This window comes from Ochotona princeps, chromosome 19 (genome assembly GCF_030435755.1).
Source record: "Ochotona princeps isolate mOchPri1 chromosome 19, mOchPri1.hap1, whole genome shotgun sequence".
Taxonomy (NCBI): domain Eukaryota; kingdom Metazoa; phylum Chordata; class Mammalia; order Lagomorpha; family Ochotonidae; genus Ochotona; species Ochotona princeps.
The window spans coordinates 14,518,896-14,543,233 of NC_080850.1; the positions used below are offsets into that span (position 1 = coordinate 14,518,896).

At 37.2% G+C, this 24,338-nt stretch overlaps 1 protein-coding gene across 3 annotated transcripts in view; it reads left to right on the top strand.

The window, feature by feature from the left end:
- The window catches only part of GABRB2 (gamma-aminobutyric acid type A receptor subunit beta2), a 204,734-nt gene that overhangs the window by 110,407 nt on the left and 69,989 nt on the right, over positions 1 to 24,338 (top strand). For all 3 annotated transcript variants that reach the window (XM_058677376.1, XM_058677377.1, XM_058677375.1), the window contains exon 6: positions 11,056 to 11,138. In XM_058677376.1, coding sequence (XP_058533359.1) covers positions 11,056 to 11,138 — 83 coding nt within the window. The remainder of the gene's footprint in view (positions 1 to 11,055; positions 11,139 to 24,338) is intronic.

Sequence of the window (24,338 nt, forward strand, 5' to 3'; positions counted from 1 at the left end):
TCTCAAACTTTCTGTTCAAAGTATTTTTTTTTTAATTTATCAATTTACTTGAAAGGCAGCATTGCAGAGAAAGGGAGAGATTGAGAAAGATAAGGGGAAAGAAACCTTTGATCTGCTGTTTCACTCCCTAAATGGGCACTAAGGTGAGAGCTGGGCCAGGCTGAAGCCAGAAGTCAGGCCCTTCATCCAGGTACCCTCATGGGTGGCAGGGGCCCAAGGTGTTGGACCAGCCTGTACTGTATTCTCAGCAGGGAAATGGACTGTGAGCAGGTGGGATTCTAAGAAGCACTCATGTGGGAAGCTGTTGGCACAGGTGGCAGCTTAACTGGTTATACCACCATTTAGGGCCCCCACTCAACGGATCATAATTGTATCATGTGACCAGATCATACTTCACTTTAGCATTGTTATATAGCGAGGGGAATTAAAAAAACTCAAGTAAATTTGAATTATGATACATTCATTTTGTTGCAAAAAGCTTTTGAAATTCATACTTTTTTCCCATAGCCTCCATGTTCCATTAACTGAAAATCTTCATGTATAGATTAAATTTTTTTAATATCAAAATATATTTTAATTTTATTTCCATGAAGTTTTTTAAGTTTCCTGTCATTAGGCATATAAAAATTCTATTTAATAATGCTAGAAATATGGTGTATATAATATTTTCATTTTTACCTGATTATAAATAGAGTTGTGCTTATCACCTTTATGCTATGTTTTTGTAATAATATCTCACTTTCACAATAACTTCGTATAGTAGGATTTGGGGAGCCAATTTCATATATTTAGTGAGCTGATTAATGTTGCCAACTTGCCTTCTAGAAAGTCTGAATCAGTTCCTCCTTACAACGTATGCATTAGGACCTGTGTCCTGCACACTCTGCTGCATCGAATGTCAGAATATTCTTTATTTTCTTGCTAACTAGATGGACAATAATTATCATGATTTAGCTTGTAGTGCTGAGGCAAATTTGGGGTTTCTGAGAGCAGTAAGTGTTTTTGCATATATTTAATGCCAGTTTTATTCAAGAAACGTAATGTTTAACTTGTGAAAATGACTTAGAAATGTTTTAGCATTCTTGATCCGAGTGGCTGAAAGATGGGAGACTTGGCATTTGTGGATTGTGTTGTCAGAGGTACACTCTGTTTCCAAGATGTCCCGGGAGGGAGGGGGCAGCTTTGAGTAACTTTTTAAAAAATGAAAGCGGCAATAACAGCATCAATAAATTTATTTTATGTTAATGGTTAAGAGAAGAGTTGCCAGCATGGACTGTATGGAAAATGTGTGTGAGGGTATGTGAGAGGCTGATCAACCACAAAACATATTGTCTAATGAATTTCTCGTGCGTTCTGTTGTTATAAAGGGAGAGAAAAACAAAGAATTCAGGAATTGGGTTTATTTCTGCTTCAGTCATCTGGTGCTGTCCTGCCTGAAAAGTTTCACGAGTGTGTGATAGCAATGAGGAGTGCTCTAAAGGCCATACATGTTCATCCCATGGGGAAATCTAGTTAACGACCCTCGTGCAAAAACTCCCATGCTGGCATGAGTGAGGCCCCACTGTTTGGCGTCTTGTGTTACAGTTCAGCATCTTTCCTCAACTAATCCGCCTTTACTCCCTTTTCTTAACAGCTGATGATTTTTAATAAGCAGCCTTTGCAATAAACATGGTTTTAATCCACAGAATAGTCTTAGACCGTAAGTCTCCCCCGGGGAGACAGAAAAGTAGCTATTAAACAAATACATACACAGGATAATCTCACGTAGTGAAAAGCATGAAGAAAATAAAACTGGAGACGAAAATAAATCAGAATTGGGAGCTGCTGTTGTCAAAATTGTGCAGCAAGGCTTCCTAGGGTAGGTGCTGATGACACTGAGAGCAGGGTGATAAAGAGGATGCAGTTCATTTAAGAGACCTCTTTTCTTCTTCCTCCAATGTCACAAGACAAAAGATGCAGGAAATGCAGTGAGTTTTGTTGTTTGTTTGTTTGTTTGTTTGTTTTTGACAACCTACCTGAAAGAATCTCATATTTTAAATATTTCTCTATAATGCTTTCTGCCAGCCAGGGACCTGACAGGAAACAGATGGCACAGTGAAAATGGGATAATTTGCAGAGAGTGTAGTAAAAGGACTTTTTGACAAAGAAGGAAAACAGCACCCTTTCCTTTGCAGTGACGGACCGGCAGGATCCCCTGGCTGTCCAGTCTTGAAAAGAGGTGAGGAAATGGTGGTTTCAAGAAAGGGAACGTGGAGAGAAGTCCCAAATATTTCCTCTGCCCCGCAAACTCCAGCTCTTCTCTCATTGACCAAATCCACTAGGATGTCATAGAACCAGGGAGCCAGTGTGGGAAGGCCCAATAGATGAGGTCCAAGGGGCTTGAGACTCAGTGTTGGAGGGAGGCAGGCAACTGGAGAGACAGATGGAGACATGCAGTTTGTGTAGTTTATATTTTTATTTAAAGATATTTGAGAAAAGTAAAAGGTTAATTAAAAGAGTTTTATGGGAAAAGCAAAGGAGTTCAGCTGAAATTCTAAGTCTGCCACTGTTTACCTGAGCAACAATATCTATGAGCTGCTCTTTAAAATGTTTGTTGACATAAATGAAAAGAATAAGGTAAAACTAATGATTTGTTCTGAAATAGCGTGACTCCATGGTGAGCCACATATCAAAATAAAGTATTTTGTATGCTTTAATGACTGCAATGAAAAACTGTCCAGCATATTGAAATACTGTTTTTCATTGAGGAAAAAAATTATTTTCCTATCCAATAAGAGAATCTCATCTTAGTATATGTCATTCTAGTCTGTAAGGGACTGTGGCTCATTGGGATTTCTTATGATGTTTCAAAATCCTAAAATCTTTGTTAGGCAATCAATCAAAATGTAAAACAATTTTTTTGACAGAGAAATCAGGCTTCTTTGATGTCATACCTTAGAATAGGAGATAATTTTACTGAGATGAATGTAAGACTTTTAGATGAGAGTAACAGGAATATACTATTTGGAAGTATGGCAAGGTAAAGATTGGACAACAAGAGTAGTGAAAACTTAGGATGGCATGTCTGTATCTATTAATATTTTTACTGAGTAGGATTTACACACTCATGTGATAAGATTTTATTAGATAGTCCTGTTTGAAGTTCATAGGCATGCAAAGTCAGAAAATGTCCTGCATAACAGTGCCTCCGCTAATGGCATAAACCTGAGTAGTACTTTGTCTTTGCTAAGAATAAGATTCCAGAAACAGAGTCACAGAAGGCCAAACAGCTGCAGAAGAGTACAAATAGCTCTAATCTGAAATGCATGATTTATCAAATGGGAACATGATTGCTAGCAATCTTACTTTTTTGGGTGATTATAAAGTTGAGTATAGTAGTGCATGTGACTCTATATGAGGACTTTTCAAGAGCTTTTAAAAACAATTATGTATGAGTTTAGAGATTTTAATTTAAGCAGAAGTCCTCTGTGGAGGTAAATCAAGAGGATAAGATGGTGAAAATGCCGAGGGAGACCTTCAATCAGGGGAGAATATTAAGTGGGACTCCTCTGGGAGAGGCCTGAATTTGCTTGTCTGGGGTGGGCTAATCTACATAATTGACTAAAACAGAATGAGCAGCTGTGAAATACAGCATTTGAATGTGTGGGTAAAACAAAATTACAAAATATACAAGGTCACAGACGTGTAATGTATTTTCATAGGGTTATAGAACTTGTGTGCTTGTTTGAAATATGAAGTTGTCCAGCCCTCTAGAGGAGCAAAAGAACTCTGTCAAGGTCAACCAGCTACTTGGTTATATAGTTACAGGATTCTGGATAAGCCATCCTAGGTTCAAATCCTATCTCTACTCTTTCCTCTTAGAGAAAAGCCCTTCTCCTTTTCTGGGCCTTGATTTCATTATCTATAGAATAGGAATAGCACAAGGTTATTATGAGAAAAATTTTGGTAACACTAGATGATATTAAGACCTTAGTAAGAGATTGATGGATAGTACTTATGTATGTGATAAGTGAAAAATGCTAAAGCTTAGTTAACCAGTTTCTATAGCAATATTTTACCTACTCTGCCAGGGTGTAAGGGCATACTACAAGAGAGGGATATGCGTGCTATATCCCTCAAAGCTAACTTAAATGGTTTTGAGATAGTGAAATCAAGACTTCTTGAAGAATATGAAAGCAGCAAGTTTCATTTAAGGGCTTTTACAGAAGGAGTCCCAGATGAGCCCTTTAGGAGTTTTATGTTTTGAGTATGTTCTGAACAAAATAAGGGATAAGGTATCTTATTTCTAACATACAAAGATATTGCAACAACAACTTTTTCTTGTGAAATACTTGAATTGGTTGTCTAGATAAAGAATTCAAAAGAATAAGTTATTAGTCATTCCTGGAAAAGATATTTGGCCTACTGGTTAGTTTACAAGTTAAGACATTTGTTTGGGCTAGCTTTATGATTATATTCCTGATCCAAATTTCTGCTAACAGATATCTTGAAAGGCAATGGGTGATACTTCTACTCTTTGGTTTTGGGAACTCAAATGGGGACCTGAATGGAAATCTCAGCTCCCAGCTGCAACGTGACTCAGTCCTAGCTGTCTCGGGCATTTGGGGAGCATACCAGTGGGTCGGGATCGCTTTCCAGGCCCTCTGATGCTTTCTCCTTCTCATTCAGACTCTCAAATAGACATTTTTAAAGGCTGTTATTCATTCATTTATTTATTTGAGAGACAGAGGGAGACATCCTCTCTCTTGTTTACTCCCCAGATATCAACAACAGTTCAAGCTGAGTCAGGCCATGTTAGGAGCTGTTGAGTCAAGCAGGGTCTCAAACATTAATGGCAGGACCCATCTACTTGAACCATCACATGCTGCTTCCTAGGCTGTACGTTAGTGTTAGGGGGAAATTGACATGAAAGACAAAGGCAACCTCAGTTCCCCTTTCACAAGAAAGAAGAATTTTCACTAGTGAGAATTTGATGAGCAAAGCAAAATTTACTGAAGATGGAAACCCCTCATGGTCCTGTCAGGAGAGCTGCTCTATGAGAGGAAAACCCAAAAATTTGGTCCAAGTGGAATCTTTCAAAAAGAATTTAGAGAAAAAGAAAAAAAAAAAAAACCAGAATGGCAGCTAGCAATCCAGAGGCTAGAGACACAAGGCTCAGAAGGACAGAAATCTAATTCTGTCTAGTTTGCTCAAAACAGAAAGCATTCAGAAGGGTATGATTGGTAACTTCTTCCAAATTTCATCATCAGCTGAAATTTCAGTCAACGTCTCCTTGCCTTCTCATTTTAAAACTGGAGACTAAGAAATGTCGGTTGACCCTGACCTGGTGGACTATAGCTTTTAGGGAGACAAGCACTTTGCATTCTCTCAGAGAGACTTCCTTGATGTTTTGTGATTAAACTGGAAATTCGGGGAAGTGGAATTCACATTTCAATAGGGGCTCCACCTAACTGACCAGTTGCTATTCTTGTGATCAAACCAGAAGCCGGGAGGAACCTAGTATTTTGCCTTTCCAAAAATCAAAATAGAGGAGAAGCAAGATCTTATACATTTTCAGAATTTTCTTTCTCTCATTTTACCAGGGTCATGACCCTACCTACCTATTATCCCATCTAACTCTTTACATTAGCAGGAAGCTGGAACTGTAAGCAGAATTACAACTGAAACCCTGCAGTTCCTACAATCCCACTGTCCTGAATGTCTACCCAAATAAGTATTTTTAGGGGAAAATTTGTAGAATTCACTTTCTTGTAATTTTGGCCCAAAATTCTAACAAAGTTCCTAAGTATTTAGCCATAAGTTTGATCCATGACCCTGAAGGGCTCTATAAAGTATATGTTGAAAGATCTTGAGTCTCCTTGATAATTGTTGTGAATTTTTTTCATATTCGCTGAGGGACAGAGGTATCAGTATTGTTTAATTGGCACTTTGATAATATCCAAACTTGGAATGCTCTGGTAGCATTATCAAATCTCACATAATAAAACTATAAAATATCTATTAGAAAACTACTACAAAATATTGACTTAGCTATTGCACCTCTTGATATCTTGGATGCATTTAGTGACTGTTATAACTCTATTGTACGTGGGCCCGGCGTGGTAGCCTAGCAGCTAAAGTCCTATGCTTGAATGCGCTGGGATCCCATATGGGTGCCAGCTCTAATCCCAGTGCCCCCCGCTTCCCATCCAGCTTCCTGCTTATGGCTTGGAAAAGTGGTAGAGAGTGGCCCAAAGCCTTGGGACCCTGTACCCACGTGGCAGACCTAGAAGAAGCTCCTGGCTCCTGGCTTCAGTAAGGCACAACCCTGGCCATTGCAGCTACTCAGCGGATGGACAAGTTTCCTTTTTGTCTCTCTTGCTCTCTGTATATTTGACTTTCCGATAGAAATAAAAAATAAATCTTTAAAAAACTGTGTTGTGCATTTATGTTTCTCATTCTAGTGTTTTATTACACAAATAGTTTTTGGATGACAGTGCCCATTGACTAAGCCTATGGAGAGGTGTTTTTTCTTGGTTTTTATTGTTGTTGTTGTGTTTTGTTTCTTAATCTCTTAGTCTTGTAACAGTATTTGGCATTTCCCAAAAATAGCCTTCATCATACATAGGTTTCAGCTCTGTGGAAGATAATGCATTTATAACAGCTGAGTATTTTCCCACAGTAAATAAGGCATATTCTAAAGATGTCATTTTTTTTTTAAATTAAAGACCCAGCTGTCACCATGTACCATCTATTACACTATGGCTTAAAGCTTAAGATACTTGTAAAACTAAATCCCTGTAACGTGACAGCAGGATGCCGTTTCCTCTCTTTCCCCCTTAGTATAAGACGTCCTTGCCTGCCCCTTAACAAAAGGAGTTCACTAACCTAAGGGAGTGATCCAGCTGATTTTTCTAATCACTGGACTCAAGGAATCATTGGCCTTTCCAATAAAAAAGAACATCAATGACCAGTAATGTCTTGGAGTGATTTGGGTAAGAGAATTCTAGAATTGGACTGGGCAGATTATAACTGTGATGTTTATGTAAATCCTAGATCAACTGGAGGCTACCTGGGCACCACAAATTCTCTATAAAACATGGCATCACTGACCGATCAAAAGAATTGTGCACTCTACTGACCAATCAGGAGTTGGACGTGAACTGAACACAAACCTCTCATCCCCAATTTTAGCCTATAAGAATCGTAATCCTAACTCTTTGGGGGACTTGGGAATTAAACAATAGCTTCCTGACTCCTTAGCTGTGTTTTGTATTAAGTGCCTTTCACTACCCCAGTGTTGGTGATTCGCTTTCTGTTAATCAGTTGAGTGGACGCAGTTTGAGGTTTCCACAACAAAGTGTCCAACCAGTTTGTTGTTCAGCAACACATATATAATGTTTTACTTGATCCATTGTAAAAGCTCTTAATAATGATGTTGAATTGTTTTCTTAACTTTTTTTTTTTTTTACTAAAATGCAGATTTACACAGAGAAGGAGTGACAGAGTTATTCCATCCACTGGCTCACTCCCCAAGTGGCTGTTGTGGATGGTACAGAGCTGTACCAAAGCCAGGAGCCAGGAGCTGCTTTTGGATCTCCCACACAGGTGCAGGGTCCCAAGGCTTTGGACCCTCCTCTGCTGCTTTCCCAGGCCACAAGCAGGGAGCTGGAAGGGAAGTGGAGTAGTTATTTAGATATGAACTGGCCCCCGTTTGGGATCCTGGCACGTGCAGATAGAAGATTAGCCTATTGAGCCATTGCAACTGCCCCCAGTGTTGAGTAATTTAAGGCCTGTTAAAGATCTGTGTCAGGATTCACATGTTCATGAAAATCTCATTAAGTGTGTTTATTGTATTAACATTCTTGTAGAAACACAGCCATGTTTTCAGTCAAAAATCTCAAAGAATAGACATAAGAACTTGATTACTGAGTTTTTCCAAAGAAGATTCACTCCAGTGTCACATCTGCAGTATATGATTTTGAATCTCAGATTGATTTGAAATTTTGTTTTAACCAACCAGCTAATGTGGAGCATTGTTTTCAGTATCCTTAGTGTAAGAATATTTCTGAATGTAGTTCTGTTTGTCCTTTTCATCTTTATTAGTCTAATATTGAATTAGTGACATTTTCAGGCAGGTAGCAAGGTGCTGAATGTGCAACTATAATAAAAATAAACAAGGTCCCTCATCTCTAAAGGCACCTGGAGAAATTGTAGTTTTCCTTCACTTATTTGTCCTTACCAAGTTACATATTCACATATGTCATAATTATTTTGCATGATTTTTAGTTGGTAGGCTATTTGCATCTCTGCTTATAAGTATCTTGAATGTTGTATTTCTTTGGGTATGCAGACATACACAATCAAGTAACCTATATTATGATGAACTTTTCCTGTATGTATCATCAATAGCTAGACATAGCTTCAGAAATAAGTTTTTATGATTTACAAGTATCTTCATTCTTCCTTCTGATGATGAGCTATGATGGCAAGGTTTAATTTTCAGGAAAGCCAAGCATCAGAGGGTGTAAGTGACATGTCTCAGGTCATTCCTCCTTGTCCACGTGGTCAAGACACAAGAGAATTATTTTGACTCTAGAGCTTCCATATAATTCAACAAAAAGAAACACCTACATGGATTTTATATTGCCTGGAAATCACTTGAAATGCTTTTTAAAAAAAACTCTGTGAAGTGTAAAACAGAAAAACTGCTGTCATAAATAAGAATGTTGTGAGAAAAACACTTTCTTCTGTTTTATTTTTAAAATGAGCAGAAGTCACTGCTCCTATGATAGCATTTGTTGATTTGTTTTCTTGGTATTCACAGCAATACTTCACAGATATTTTCTGACGTGAATAAGTACTTTCAGAAAGTGAACTACAGTGGACACTAGCAATTTCAAACTTCATATCATTCACAAAACCAGACCATGTATGCTCAACTCTCCTGTTTCATGTGTGCCCTTGTAGCTTATGTCTTTTGTATTCATCCTGTGGCTGTGTTAATTTTCTGTTTCTGTTTGGTATCCCCATAGTACTTAATGTTATTTGCTTTTTCATTTCTGTTCTGTGCCAGTAGTTTTCAGCTTGTCAGTGGCAGTTGAGATTCTCAAAGTGATAAACAACAATGAAAAAAAGTTACTAGGTTATTTGCTCAGCAGTTAACTTGCTGCTTGGGAAGTCCGAGTTCTGTATCAGAGTGCGTGGGTTAAAGTTCTTACACCACATCCTATTAATGCCTGCTCTGGAAATAACAGTTCATGACTCGACCAGTTGGGCACATGCCACCAGCATGAAAGACCTGGATTGAGTTCCCAACTCTAGTTTTAACCTGTTCCACCTCTGTCTGTTGTGGGCATTTGGGAAGTGAATTAATTGACCAGAAGAGCCTCTTGAAGATTTGACTTTTGAACTACAGGATCAAAAAAGGAAGAGACAGAGCAAAATAATGGTGTTTGAAACCAATGGAGCAGTGGCACAGCCAGAAAGGCCATGGGGAAATAAGACTTGGCACACAACCTTCAGTACAAGCAAGCTATAAACAAAAAATTTGAGATTCACAGGGAAGATCACCAAAAAATTTAATCGAGGAAGTGATAACCTCTAAGGTGGTTTTGAGATCATAATGGATGGTAGTGAGAGAAATAGAGAGGCTAGGAGACCAAGCTGTGGGCTGACTTGGATGTGGGACAATGGATACAAAAAGCCAGATGGAGGCATGGGTGCAGTGATGCAATGAGGCTGAGTAGCCAAGAGGACTTCTTAAAGAAAGAAAGGTATAAAGATGAACATCCGCCACAGGATAGTTACTTAATATAAAATACAAAAAGTATCATAGCATGCAGCTTAACAACATGAAACAGGTATGTGAAGCATGGTTGTGAGCAGCTAGGTCACTACTGCTCCTGTGAGACCTGCCTGGAGTTCATGGCCCTGACTTCACCCTCGCTTAGCCACAGCGGTTTAGGGCATTTAGGAAGTAAGCCAGGAAATGGAATATTTCTCATTTTCTCTCTTTTGACTGCATGACTAAGGAATGGGACTCTGAGACCTAACTGAGGAATTCCATATACTATGCCTAACTATTCCATACACTATTCCTAACTGAGGAATTGCATTCACTATGTGTCCCAAAGTGAAATCAGCTTTTACTTCTGTTTCTAGCACACGGATAACCTCCCACAGTAGAGAACATATAAGTTGACCAAATTCAAATGTAGTGGTTTCTGCTCCTAGTTTTCTTCAGTAGATGTATATTTTGCTAGGCATTCTGTTAGATACTTTACAAAAGGTTGTAATTTAAACCTACATCTGTTATATTAAAGAATATGTGTTTTTTCATGACCTCACATCTCCTAAATGTTGAGAAAACATGTTGATGAATCATATAGAACTATTTACCTTTAGGTCCAAGATCTTTGCTACACAGGTTAGAGGGAAAAAAAGATCCTGGAAGAAAGATAAAAACACAAATTTAAGAATACGGATTCTATTCTCCTTAATCAAATAATATAAGTACCACATGTTCTAAAGTAATAAGTCTGTGAAGTCATAGAATGCAACTCTGTTACAGTCCATAAGAATATAAGATTATACAGAACTGATCAAGTGATACATAAAATAATGCCTATGAGTTGTAGTACAGCACTAACAGAACGCTGTGCTATGTACAGAAGATAAAAAGGAAAATGGTAGATCAAAATTCATTTGTGATTAATAGATTATTTTTTAGGATTTAGGGAAAGGTAGCAAAAAAGTAATGTGGAAAGAAGTAGATCCCTACCTCTACCCTAAATGTGGCTCTTCATTAGGCATTCTGGAGAGATGGGAATGATGGATATGATGGCAAATGTTCTCCCATGATTTCAGTAAAAATTGTGCACAGATTACACCTTGGAAAATACTAGTTTAGTTCAGTTTATTTTGCAGGTTAACATTAGACTGTTAAAGGAAAGTGGTCATTCAGAGTCAATACTTTTGCTAGAGCTTAGGCTACATTTCTCTTCGCCGCTTGGGTTTACATGGTAAATAGAGCAATGGACCTGTTAGTGATGTAGATCATTGTTTATTTTCTAGAATCACAACCACAGCTGCCTGCATGATGGACCTAAGACGGTATCCACTGGATGAACAGAACTGCACATTGGAAATAGAAAGCTGTAAGTCCCTTTCAGAATCTAGTTGGGTGGAATCTCTGCATTAAGCTTCTTCTTAATGACTGGTTCGTATCTACACCAATACTTGTGCTTGCACACTGAATTTGGAGGAGGGAGAAACCAGTAGCATGCTCTCTTGATAATGGATCCAAGCTAAGACTTTTGCTATAACTTTGGCAGAAATATTTAGAGAAGAATCTGATAATAAGTTTTATAGTAATCTGAAAACAGATGGAAGATAGTTCTAGGCATTTGAAGTATGGAATTGTTGAAAACGGTTCCAACCAGGCTTGCAAAAACAGGCGAATGTGCCAGATGTAACAAAATAGCCTTTGTCTTTCATAAACTTCATCTGTCATTACAAAATAGATATATGTTTTTATGTTAGTCAAAATTTTCATAGATTTTAGGTTGAAGTTTTTGTTTGTTTTCAGGGACTATTTTCAGTGTATCATTTATATTTTTGGTGAAAGGTGTATAATGACTGTGATTTGCACAGGTGGGTGTACACTGATTCCATTTGCTGTGCTCACCTTCGTTACAATATTATTGCTTTTGTGGACTGGGATGTTAGTGTCCATGTTGAAGACTCAGTCCCCTGCCTTTTTGGATGTGCTATCATGTTGATTATTTAACTTGTCTCCATTTCAGAGGTCACAGATGTAGGTGGTTCATGATGGAAGAGCATTTTGAATCTTTCTTTTTCTCTGTGAATAAGTTGCAATGCTTTCGTAACTTGCTGTACCAAACAATTGTAAGCTGACAGGTTTATGTCCAACATTCTTGATAATAAATAACTAGACTGCTATTAGTATATCTTAGCCCTGGTAAGAAATTTTAGCTGTGGCAAGCAGGATGCATCTTAAATAACTGCTCTGAGTAGAAATACAGCATTTATAATGTATTGTGGACATATTTACCTGCTTTGAAAGACAATGAAAGGATATTTAAATTGACATGTATTTTTAAAGAAAAAATGTGTATTAATGATATTCTAAATCATTTTTATCTAGATTTTTTTCTTATAAGACTAGTGAAATTGGTCTATTGTATTTCCATAATTATGTTGATAATTTCATGTAAATATCTTTAGGATAACTTGTACGTTCTGTTTTTGAAAACTTAGGGTACAATTTAGAGTGCAGGATATATTTTTTAATGTTTAAATTCTTCAAGTGTCTGATGTAGGCTTTATGGCATAAGTATCTACATTTTTATTCCAAGTTCTTGTCCCCATAGTGACAAGAATTCAAGGCAGATGCATAAATAGAGGAAGCAAATGAGCGCAGGGTTTACGTAAGGGAGTGAATATGTAGTCGTGCAAGAGTGCAGGCAACCCCACTTGGAGAAACGCTGATCATGAGCGGATCAGAGAGTTATGCATGAGGAGAGAGCATGGGAGGAAAAAAACTTCAAAGGGTTTCTCCTCTCGTTTATAATGTGCGGGGTGAGTATTCAAGAAAGAAGAAGTTAGGCATGTGAGACACTCAGAAGTTTCATAGTGCTTCAACACTGAGCTTGGTTTCTATGTAGCTGTAATAGTCTCTCCTTTCTGGTCCCAGATGAGACAGGTGTTCGGTGGAAAATGGGAACACCAGATTGGCAGATGAGGGATACAATTACAATGCCGGGCTCAAAGAAATTGTGATTCCAGCCTACCTAGTTCTAGCTAATCTTACCATCTAGTTCATATATATATAAATATATATATAACATGTATATTTATAAATATTTTATAATATATAAATAACTGTATTTATAAAAATATATAAATATATATTTAAAGATTAATTTATTTGATCATGGGAAAAGTGGAAAGAATTCACATTTACAGGCAGAAGAAACAGAAAGATCTTCCATCTGCTGGTTCACTCCTAAGGTGTCAAAACTGCCTGAGCTGAACCAGTCCAAAGCCAGGAGCCAGGAACTTCTATCAGGTCTCCCACATGGGTACAGGGTCCCAAGGCTTTGAACTGTCCTCGACTGCTTTCCCAGGCCACAAGCAGGGAGCTGGATGGAAAGTGAAGCAGCCGGCGGGGTACAAACTGTTGCCCACATGGGATCCCAGTGCATGCAAGGCTAGGACTTTAGCCACTAGGCTACAGCAGTTGGGCCCTCTCTTGTATTTTGAAAAAGAAGTTATTAATTTACAGTAATCATGGAGGAAGGTTGTAAGAAAATTTTTCAAGGTAAACTTTGATTTGGCTTATAAATCATGATATCTGTAGGTATGTCGCACATTCACTGATAATACTTCATTTGATTCTTGCAGTTACTCAGCTAATTAAACAAGGGCATTTTCTTTTAAATAACTGGTGCCTAAGGACACAAGAAACATCCAGATGTTTCTTGTTAGTAAAGTAAAATTTGATGTGTTCAAAAATTAAAATGATAATGCGTTAGTCTTTGTACATCTTACTTCAATTCATAGTTACCCTCTTAAAATGAGTTAGATATTAGTATTCCTTCCTCTACATTTAGAGAAACAGAATCGAAAGTGACTGGTTCAAGATCGTTTATCCACTGGTTGCACAATAGTTCTGTACTGATGTCATAATGAATACTTGAGCTGCCTTCCCATAGATACTTGCATCTGAGGGCCCGGACTAACAGATCTCTGTTCTCAGGAAAATAGTCTGTCATTAAGGGAAACAGGCCCTTTCCCTGTTTAGTTTGACAGTAGATCATAGCTATAGAGAGTGAAATATAACGTCGTATTGGTCATATGTGTGGCACACAGGCCCTGTTATTGTGCATAGGAAGTTCACCAGGCATATCGATATGAGCTTAACACCCTCTGCCCTTCACCAGAGTCTCTCAGCTGAAGTCTGACTGCCTACCTTATTCATCCACTCTTTGCCCTTAAGAAAATCACCAGCATTCGTGTATTCCCATTCTTTCTTTCTCTTTTCTTCCCTCCCTTCTTTTGTCTTTCTCTTATTCCACTCTCAAATGCAAATGGCATTGTTGAGTCTTTGACACCTTAATAACATGTCAACAGCGGCTATATTGGTTTAGATTCAGAGAAAATAACCTAATCTGATTCTAGGCAGCTTGGGGTGGGCAGATTGAAAATTGAGCTCATTATTTGTTCATTCATTTAATAATTTATTAATTCATTAAATATTAATTCACTAATTATTAAATATGATCATATACTCTAGAGGTAGAATAGTTTGAACTGCAACATTGCAACATACAATAATTTTAACCTCTTTTGTCATAAAGGAGATGGATGTAATTTAAGTAAATACATATGAATATAAAAATGTATTAGTGACTAGTGAGGCAAAGATTGAACTGTTAGATTTATAAGCGTTGAGGGGATATTTGGAGCAAACAATGAAGTGAAGTTCTGAGGATTCTAGAAGGTCTAGAATAGTGCGAACTCCTACTTATTTTATATCCTTTCTTAAATTTGAAATGATGTAAATGTTTCCTAGAATTAATAAGACGTTTGGAATTAAACTGATGCCGCAATATTTATCACTGTATGTAGGCCACGAGACTTAACCGTCAAAATAGGAAGGAGAAACCCAGTCCTGGCTTTTAAAGCTGCTTTCTACCTCCATGTTCCTGTCATCTGCATGGCACAGGCAAAATATTACATCATGTCTACATAGCACCTGTATATACACAGAGCGAATGTGTATATATATATGCACACATACATCTATATATGCACATCCACATGTATATCTTGACTATGTATTTCTCTGAAATTTTGAGTGCACTCCAGAAAAGTCACGCTAGAATGTTTGCTTATTTTTTTTTAAGTTTAATAACCTCTTAAAGCACCAAATAACAAACTTATACACTAGCCTATGTTAACCAAGTTCTTTAACCAAGTTCATATATATGTATTTATATATAAGCAAATCTATTATACACGCATGTATATATACATATGTACATATGTAAACATATAACGCATATATTGCAAAATAGAGTTAGATGGAAAAACAGTAAAGAGAAATCTTTTATCTACTGGTTTACTCCCCACATGGCTGTAGTGACTGGAGCTGTGCTAGGCAAAAGCCAGCAACCTGGAGTTTCTTCCAGGTCTCCCACATTGGTGCAGGTGCTCAAGCATTTGTGCTACTTTTTGCTTATTTCCCAGGTGCATTAGCAGAGAGCTGAATTGGAAGTGAGAAGTGGGATGCTGGTGTTGCAGGCTGCAACTCTATCTGCTAGGCTGCAATGCTGGACCCTCAACTTCTTTTGAGAATTCTGGACACTTAGGAATGAATTCTAGTTCACAAATAATGAATTGCTCCAGATGTGCCAAATCCTTGGAAATTTGGTACTGCCAAATATAGTTTAAGACTGTATGATGGAGCTTTCAATTGACTGGGATAATACTCTGCTAGCTCTGTCTTCAGACCAGAGAGGGTATACCTAAGAAGACGTTGAACTTGACTGGACAATAAGATGCTGGACTCTATGTTTGGTGTATGCTTGCAATGGGGGAATCTCAACTGAACTTGAGCTGTGGTTATGCAACAAGGTGGAGGAATCCACCATGGTGGGAGGGTTTGGGGAGGGGTGGGAGAACCCAAGTATCTATGTAACTGTGTCACATAATACAATGTTATTAATGAAGTTAAATAATAATAAAAAAAGAAGTGTAACAGCCAAAAAAAAAGACTGTTAGGACATGTCAGGTTTGTTTCGTTTTACAAATATATGAAACTCAGATCGTATTGTTGTGAGGGCACAGCATTCTGTTATACCACAAAGCCACTTCCTGTGCTTCTTCCAGAAAAATGAGCATAGGTAACATTATGTCTGTTTGAAGTAGGACTAGGAAGGTGTTATTCTGTCATATTGTGGGACATCTGCTTAGTTACAGTGTGAGTTACAGGCTTCCCTCCCTCGGAAGAGTCAGGTTGCCTGAAGTAGTCCCCAGTCCCGATGTCAGGGTCCCCACATGCAACATGTGCACTACCAGAGAGGGACTATGAACTCGCTCAGCTGGACCCACTCATTGACCAGGTCATACCTAATCCTATGTTTCTGGGAGCTGTTGTGACACCCCTCACATCTCATTCTCAAGACTGTCACTCTGTCAATTAATGTTAGCCCTAGTGAGGTGGGATAATGGGAAAGTGTATAATTTTATAGCAGATTCACAGGGCATGACAGGTGTTGACAGAGACAGCCAGTCAGGCATCTCCTTAAAAAAAAAAAATGTGTAACAACAGCAACAACAAAAATCCCATGCTCTGAACTTTGTGTCAGCACCAGAAATCAATTCTTGCTAGCATCTCAGAATCACTGGTTCCCAAGTGATGTTGAGCGTTTTGTTCGCATGGGTAACATGGAAATAAAGTTGCCTATCACATGAGGTTGTTATGAGGATTAAACCAAATAATGCAGAAGGAAAATGTAGCTCATTGCTTACAAATGCAGATATCTAATAACAGGTGCTCCAGTAATTAATAAAGTTCAGAGTGTGGGACTTTTGTTGCATAACCACTGCTGATGATGGTCGATGTAGCAGAAAGTCCCTGTGAGAATGTGTTGGTGTAAGTATCTCTGCTCAAATATGTTTGCCATGCTTTAGGAATGTTATAATGCTTTAGGAATACATGTAAGTTTGCCTGTTGCCAGAATCCCAATTAGTTAAATATAGAAAATCAACCTGTCATTGTATCATAAAGACTGTATTTTCCATATTCAATAGTTTCATTCTAAGCCATCTCATTGGAGATATCACTATGGTTTGATATACTTAAGCATTTGAAGTATTAACTCCAAATTTACTGATAGCAAATGGTGAATATTTTGGAGATGCGGTATTTACTGGCTAATATTTCAGTAAACATAAATGAATATTTTTATGAAGTTCCAAAATAGAAGAGTTACTTCTATTTTTCTGTCTCCAATGTAAAAAGTGATGGTGCCCTTTTTTGTCAGTAAATGCAAAATACCTGTAGAGGAGGACATTATGGTCTGAATAGATCTACACCATTTGGTTAGAGTGAGTAAATAAAATAACTTTTAAAAAAATATAGTTAGACCTGTAAAGTATGGGTTACTCACTCTAGTTAAACAGGTCACTTAGCTTCTTCAAACTATGATTTCACTTTTGTACGATATTCTAATAGACAATAATATAAACCAGACAGATTTTTGTGCAGTGTTTGGCACTGATATTTTTAGTAGCAGCTGTTATCATTATAGTTTCATAGTTATCATTATTAAATTACACCTGGCATATTGAGAGTCACAAAATTCTGGAGATATACCTAGCAATCAAGATGAATGACAAATGAGACAGAATTTCAAGAGCCAGAGACGCGGGAGCTGTGGGTAGAGGAGTCACATTTACCTTGAAGAAGGACGATCTACTATGGGAACATGATAGTGTGTGAATACGATAGCTATTTTGAAGTAACTGCAGAGCTCCTTTTAAGAAATGAGAGCAGACCATATCTGCCTTAAGGAAAAAAACTACAGTAATGGTAAAAGATGCCAAAGGCAATTTTAAACTAAAAAGTTTTAAAAAAAAAAGATCTAGGTCCATAGCAATTGCACTTGGTGAAGAATCATATCACTTTCCATGTGCCTAAGACCTTTTTCTGGGAAAGAAGGAATGATTTTTTTGAGGGAAAATGACGGGTTTAGGTAATTTTTGAGTAGCTCTGAGCTGAGGGTTACCTTGCAGAGGCAGTGTGTTCAGTTTTAGTTGAGGGACAGTTAGACACACACTGGTCTATGTGAGGATGTAGATCACACCTACACACACCTCTGGGAGCCAGGCTATTTAAGAAAAGTTGAAAATCACAACCCCACTGAGATTGAATGTAGACGTGTGTGTGTGTGTGTGTGTGTGTGTGTGTGTGTGTGTGTTTCACTGATGGTCTGTTCCTTAGTTAGCTATCTCTCTTTTCTTAGACATTTCTCACAAGAATACATCTTACACATGTATCCAAAAAATAAGGCTAAGATCCTAAGTTTTTGCTGCTTTTCGAAATAGTCTGAATGTCTGAATGTCTGTTGAGCCTTCTTAAGGCTCAACAGAAGAAGACAGGCTATGCTTGTGTTCGTGCCCTCCTGTAGCCAGAGGAAGAGGGGCTGCCGCACAGATGTTCAGGGCTGAAGCTACCTAGGATCTGAGTTTATCCTAGAATTATTTTGAATTAGAAAAATGTTCCTGTGAAACTCCAGTGAGGCTAAGCTATACTTATGTTCATGGGAAAAGCAAAAAAACATTCCAGATGCTTCATGATGTCAGTGCATAGAAATTTAATTTGCATCCCTGTCCTATTTTGATATTTTTTTCTAGAATTATGTCCAGTGTTGTGGAAATGAGGCATTTATTTTTCCATCATTGCTAAACTGGACGATTTTCTTGGAGTGTTATCTTTGTTTAGCAAGTGTTAGTTCCTTGTGACTATGGACAGGAGCTTTGAATTGTACTTGGAGCCTCTGACACCACGTGCAGATACTGTATATACAGATTCGAAAACTGTTGTCTTCTCAATTGTTTCATGATTCAAAATGGAAGTGGTGCTTTACACACAAAGGATGTGTCTTAACACTGAATATGGAGAACAAAAATAGTGAATGCTTTTTATCTGAATTTGTTTTTTACCCTCACTTTGCAGAGTAATTTCACTTTTTTAGTCACAATTTTCATTTCCTCTTTAAATAGATTCTGTTTTCTTCTTCTGGGATACATTTTGGATTGCTTACATGAATTTATGCTGGATCAGGTTTAATATTTTTATTTTTACCTTTCAAATGATTAATATTTTATTCTACAGAGTCATTAGTGGACATGTTTTGGCTGAGCAGGCATGTTTTAAATTTTTAAGTACTCTTGCTTAGTCTTGGATTACTCATCTAGTTACTTGTTCCCTCTACAAATTATCTTTTGCCTTCTTCCTCTATTTTGTTTCCTTTTGCAATGATATAAATTTATGTTGGTCTTCTGTCTCCATTCTGATAATGTCCCTGAGACATCTTCTGATCTTAAAAAAAACGAATCTGTTTACATAAATGAAAGACTGATTTGATAATAACAAGTATCTGAGGAATATTTTCTCAGCCAAAGTGGATTTCCTTGCCCTTATGTGTCATTGATTCTACCCTCGGCCTCTTTGCTGAAAAGGACGGTGCAGAACAGAACTGGGGTCACTCACCAGCCTTCCTGTTCAGAAGAGCAGAGTAGAGCCTTTCACAGGTAGCCAAGACTTTCTCTGAGATTTGTGCGTTTTCAGATATTCCATGCTTCGATTCCTAAGAGAAACTGGTGAAATTGTTCTGGAACATTTGTAGAAGTAGCCAGGGCTTCCCAGTGCCTTGCTCTGGTGCTCTCTTCAAGTTAGTATCGTGCATAGGAACTGCCATAGCTCCTACAGTATTTAGGAGAGGTCTCTTCAGCATTATGTTGGTTCAGCAACCTGGTAGCTCCATGAATAAGCTCCCACTCTGTGAACTTGATAGCTGAATTTACAGATTTCCGGAGTGTCACGTTTCACCTGTGTTGAGTATTACATCACAGGAGATTAAAACACATCCAGGTAACCAAGCACTCCAGAGACCTAATGATTAGTGATTCTAAATATGGGTGATTATGATCAATAGTAAAACTTAGGAGTGAATGTTCCAGCAGACGGGGCACCTTATTTCTACCAAGGGCCATTTAGATATTTGTAACATCATTATTCATGCGCCATAAAAACTTATCAACTTGAAAATTAGGCTACCTACAGGTACACTGTCAGGGCCAGCCTATCTGTTTAGCAAATAGTGAAGCCCAGTAGCATTTTTCTTGGAAATCACTGATTGTTTTAAAATCTGTCTTATGAAATTGATCTATCATTCTCACAAATGCAGAAGAGGGGGAGGGACATAGTATGCCATTTTAAAGCATATGCTCCTACTTGACGAAGTTAGTTGAAGCAAACCTGTCAAATACCAAGTTGTAGAGTATTAAAATTTCAGCAAAATGTCAGGGGAAATGGGAAAAACTGGTAAATTTAAGAAAATCTGTCATAAAGATTGCATTGCATGTTTCTTTCTGCCCAAGTTTGGGTGACATATGGAAGTTTAAAAATATAACCTAATGATATATCTTTATGGTAACAAGTTTGCATAACCTAATTGCTGTAAAGCTGTCATGGCTAGTTAATTCATTATGATAATAGAAGTTGTTGTGTGCTTAGAACTAAGCCGCAATGAGTTCTGTCCAACAACTCTAATGGCCCTGGACCATAAGTGTTCTGTTTTTGGTGAATTATTTGAAACCTAAGACACACGGAGTTTGGTGTGGCTGAAGTATTTTTTAATAATTTTCCTTGGCATACTGATATGAATAGTAAAACATTAAAACTTAGGGATGCTTGAAACAGCACTGAAAGACTTTTGTCAGGGAAGGAACCTAGATATCAAAATTTAAGACAAGGGAATGAAAAAACAAGTGCACATTAAAGGGCCCCATCACATTTAAGAAGGAATAGCCTGCGGATTCCATCCTTGCGTTGAACCATTGTATTTACAGATATCTTCCTTTGCAGAGATGTTGAGATATTTTGCTTAGGTTCGCTTGGGTTCATCACCAACTTCCCTAGTGTTACTGTTTTGCATAACCGTGGTACATTTATCAAAATTAACAGTAGATTGTCTTCATCCTCTCAAAAAGGCAACCTAAGGTGTAGTGGTTAGTTATCCTGCCTTGTTAGGCTCCTCCAACTTGCGAGATTCTCATTCTGTTTGTTCTGTGACCTTGATATTTTTTACAGTAATAGCCAACTATTTTTAACTAATATCCTTGAATTGTAGTGTGTCCAGTATTTCTTTATGACAAGGTTAGTTGATTTATTTCTTTAAGAAAATACACAAAATCTAGCAGACCTGGCTTGATGGCCTGGGAGTAGCAGAATTGCAGTGGGATGTTTGTGTATGACCATGGAAAGGCTAATGTGACCAAGTTATTACCAACATAGATTGTATGTGCCAATACAGTATACATTGTCTAACTTTCTTGTGAACCAGTCATGTCAAATAGATATCACTAGTATTATACTTAAAATTATCATTAATATTTTATTTGAATTGAGGAAGTTTATGCTTGGTGAAGTCGCATTGTACAACATACATATCTGTGGAGAGCTTTCTGAAATCTATTGTTCTGATCCCAAAGCATATTCTTATGTTGCCTTTCTACCCAGAGGAGTTCATAAAATTACTAAAATCAGGTTATATTCTGGAAGCTTTTGAATTGTCCCATATACATGAATTGTGTTAGTGAAAAAAATTTGAAAATTCTTTTTTAAATAACCACTAATTGGAATGCATAGTAACAAAGTGGGGGATGGATGGACAGAGAGAGAGAAAAAAAAAGATAGAATTCTTATCTGTTGACTGACTCCCCAAATGGTTACAACAGGCAGGGCTGGGCCAGGCCAAATGCAGGAATCACAGGTCCTATCATGGTCTTCCACACGTGTGGCAAGGACCAAATAATTGGCCCATTTTCCACTACCTCCCAGTCACAGTGGCAGGAAGTTCTTTTGGAATGGAGTAAATGGGATTCAAACTGGTGTTCCAGGTTGGGATGCTGACATTGCAAGCGATAGCTTATCCTGATGCACCACAATACCATACTAGTCCTTGGAAGAGATTATTCTTTATATTAGTGATAATATAGAACCAAATAATTCCTTAATCTCCTATCTTTTCTTTTTTTCTGTTTCCCTTTTCTCCACACACATACAGACATTCAGACAAACACAAAGACATTATAATCTCAAATACATGTCTTTTTGCCTTTCTATCTGTTAAATACTGACTGAATGTGAGATTTGCGGACAATCATGCCTTGAAGTCCATCAGTTGCTAAAACCTCTTATTTTCAGTATGAACATAATGTTAGTCAAATTTTAATTATCTTCCCATGTTCAGCCTGAGTCAGCAGAAGAGAGACTTCAAAGACTATGTTAGTTTAGTTCTCTTCAGTTTGATTTGTTTAATATACTAAGACCAAAAGAGGTATGCCTACTAAAATATACTATCAAGATTATTACAAAACAGTTAAAACTGTGACATTTAATGTTTTATGCCTAAGGTGAATACATCAAGTTCTACAGTTGTTCCCCTGTCTGTTGCTTTAAGAAAGTTCACAGTGTTGGCTACATGTATCTAGCCAGGCAGTCCAATTTTACAGCTGAATAATCAATATTTTCAAGATCATCGATCAGCTTGATGGTATAATCAGAGCTTTAGCTTCTGTGTTTTATGTGTTTTTCTACTTGTTATTCTGGCTTCTGAAAAAAAAGTTAAAAAATAAACTTTTCTGGTTTTGTTTTCCACATCTGACTATTGTTATATACAACAATGTGATTTTAGATTCATTTTACAAAAAATAAACTGAAATTATTATAGGCAGTAAAACTTTTTTGGAAAGATGTAGTGTGGCATAAGAACTATTAAGAGCATAACAACCAAGACACTTAATGTTATCCATTTCTGCAGTTAATATCATTCAAGAATGTTAGGCATCTCCACAAGAGAACTGCTGTACCAAGAAAATGTGATTGGGCAATAAAAATACAGCAAATTATACCTCTAAGGATTTTTTTAAGTGGCTAGACTATCAGAAATAAATTTGTGAAATGCTACATCTGTAAGAGAGTAAATTTATAGGCATTTTTTGAAATCTTTGAGGATTGTTGCTTTGAAAATATTTTCTGCTGGATCTTTCAGAAGTATTTTCACAACTTGAAACTAAGGAGAAGGTAGCTCATTAATATGACATCTATGTGTATATGAGGTACTTAATAAAATAACTTTGGATGAATATGTATGAAATATAATTTTCCATGACCTCCTGATTTTTCACGGATTCTTAGAACAGTAGTCAGCTAGTGTGCTGTGCTGCAAGTGTCTCATGGTTTCTAACTTCCAGTTTTATGTTTTCGTCAAGTTGTTTCTAACATTCTCTTTCAAAACCTACTATTGCTTTTTGTGCCAGGTTTAAAAAGCTTAGTTGAAATTAAGTCTTAAAGCTGATAGGATTTATATGTTAATATAACCTAGATTTAATCATGTCTGGTATTTTAAAAAGTGTTCAGATATGTTAATTGTAACTGTTTAAGCTAACAATGTAGTGTATAATATTGCATTCGAACTTAGTATTCCCAGTTTTAATATTAAATTTTATTCACGATTCTTTCCATGACACATATCAGAACTAAACACACACACACGAAACAAGCTGATGTGAAAGATTGGGTTACTCAGATGTAACTCGAGGTCTATTAATTGCTTTGGCATGAAAGCAGAAAGATGTGAGCAGATGTTTGCATTAAACAGTAGGTGGACACTGGGGGATGTAGAAAGTATTTGAAGCAATGATTTTAATTTATTATTTGGGTGTACAAAATCCAAAATATTAGACTTGAAAAAAGCTTAATATTTAACATAGAAACCTGAGAAAAGTTTCAAATCACGAAACCTCAAACAGTACTCTGTCAACAGAGAAAGCAGGAGACGGGAAGTGAGGGAATGCTGAGCACATCCTCTCAGTTCCCTAAGGCAGATATGATTATTTTGGTTCTTTTCTGTCTTGCATAAGAACCTGCAAAAGCTTTTATTCCAAGAATTCTAGCATCATTAGCTTCCACTGTCCGAGTGACTGGTCTCCACATGCTCCCTCTTCGCTCAACAGACCCAGTAAATACCTACCACAGGACTGGAGAATGGACAGCTATTTCCTTTTGAAGTATTGTGTTGGTTGTCATATATGCAAATACAAAAAGTAAATGTAAAATTAGCTTCATTCACTTTGTTCTCCCGTTCCCCGTGGACAGCCAGTGATAACAGCTCGTGTACCCTTTGGAAAAACATTTTGTGTGTCTGTGTACTCTTTAGAAATATATTGCATAAATCTTCTCCCTCAACCCAGTACTATATCATGGGCAGCTATAAGTCACTCTTTTAAAAACTTGTCTAACTCATATTGCATTAAATGTATGTGAATTGCTTAATGATTATGCTATTGATGAACAATCAAGTTTTCTTCAAGTTGTTACTTTCATATGAGGATACAATTTTATTAAAATACCTGAAATTATTGATTTAGTGGAGCAACTTGTGTCTACCATTTTTATAGACAGTCATAGTCTATGTGAAATAATGTGTAAACCACAAACTCAGAAACAGTGTATTTTATCAGTAACATTTTGGTCATCT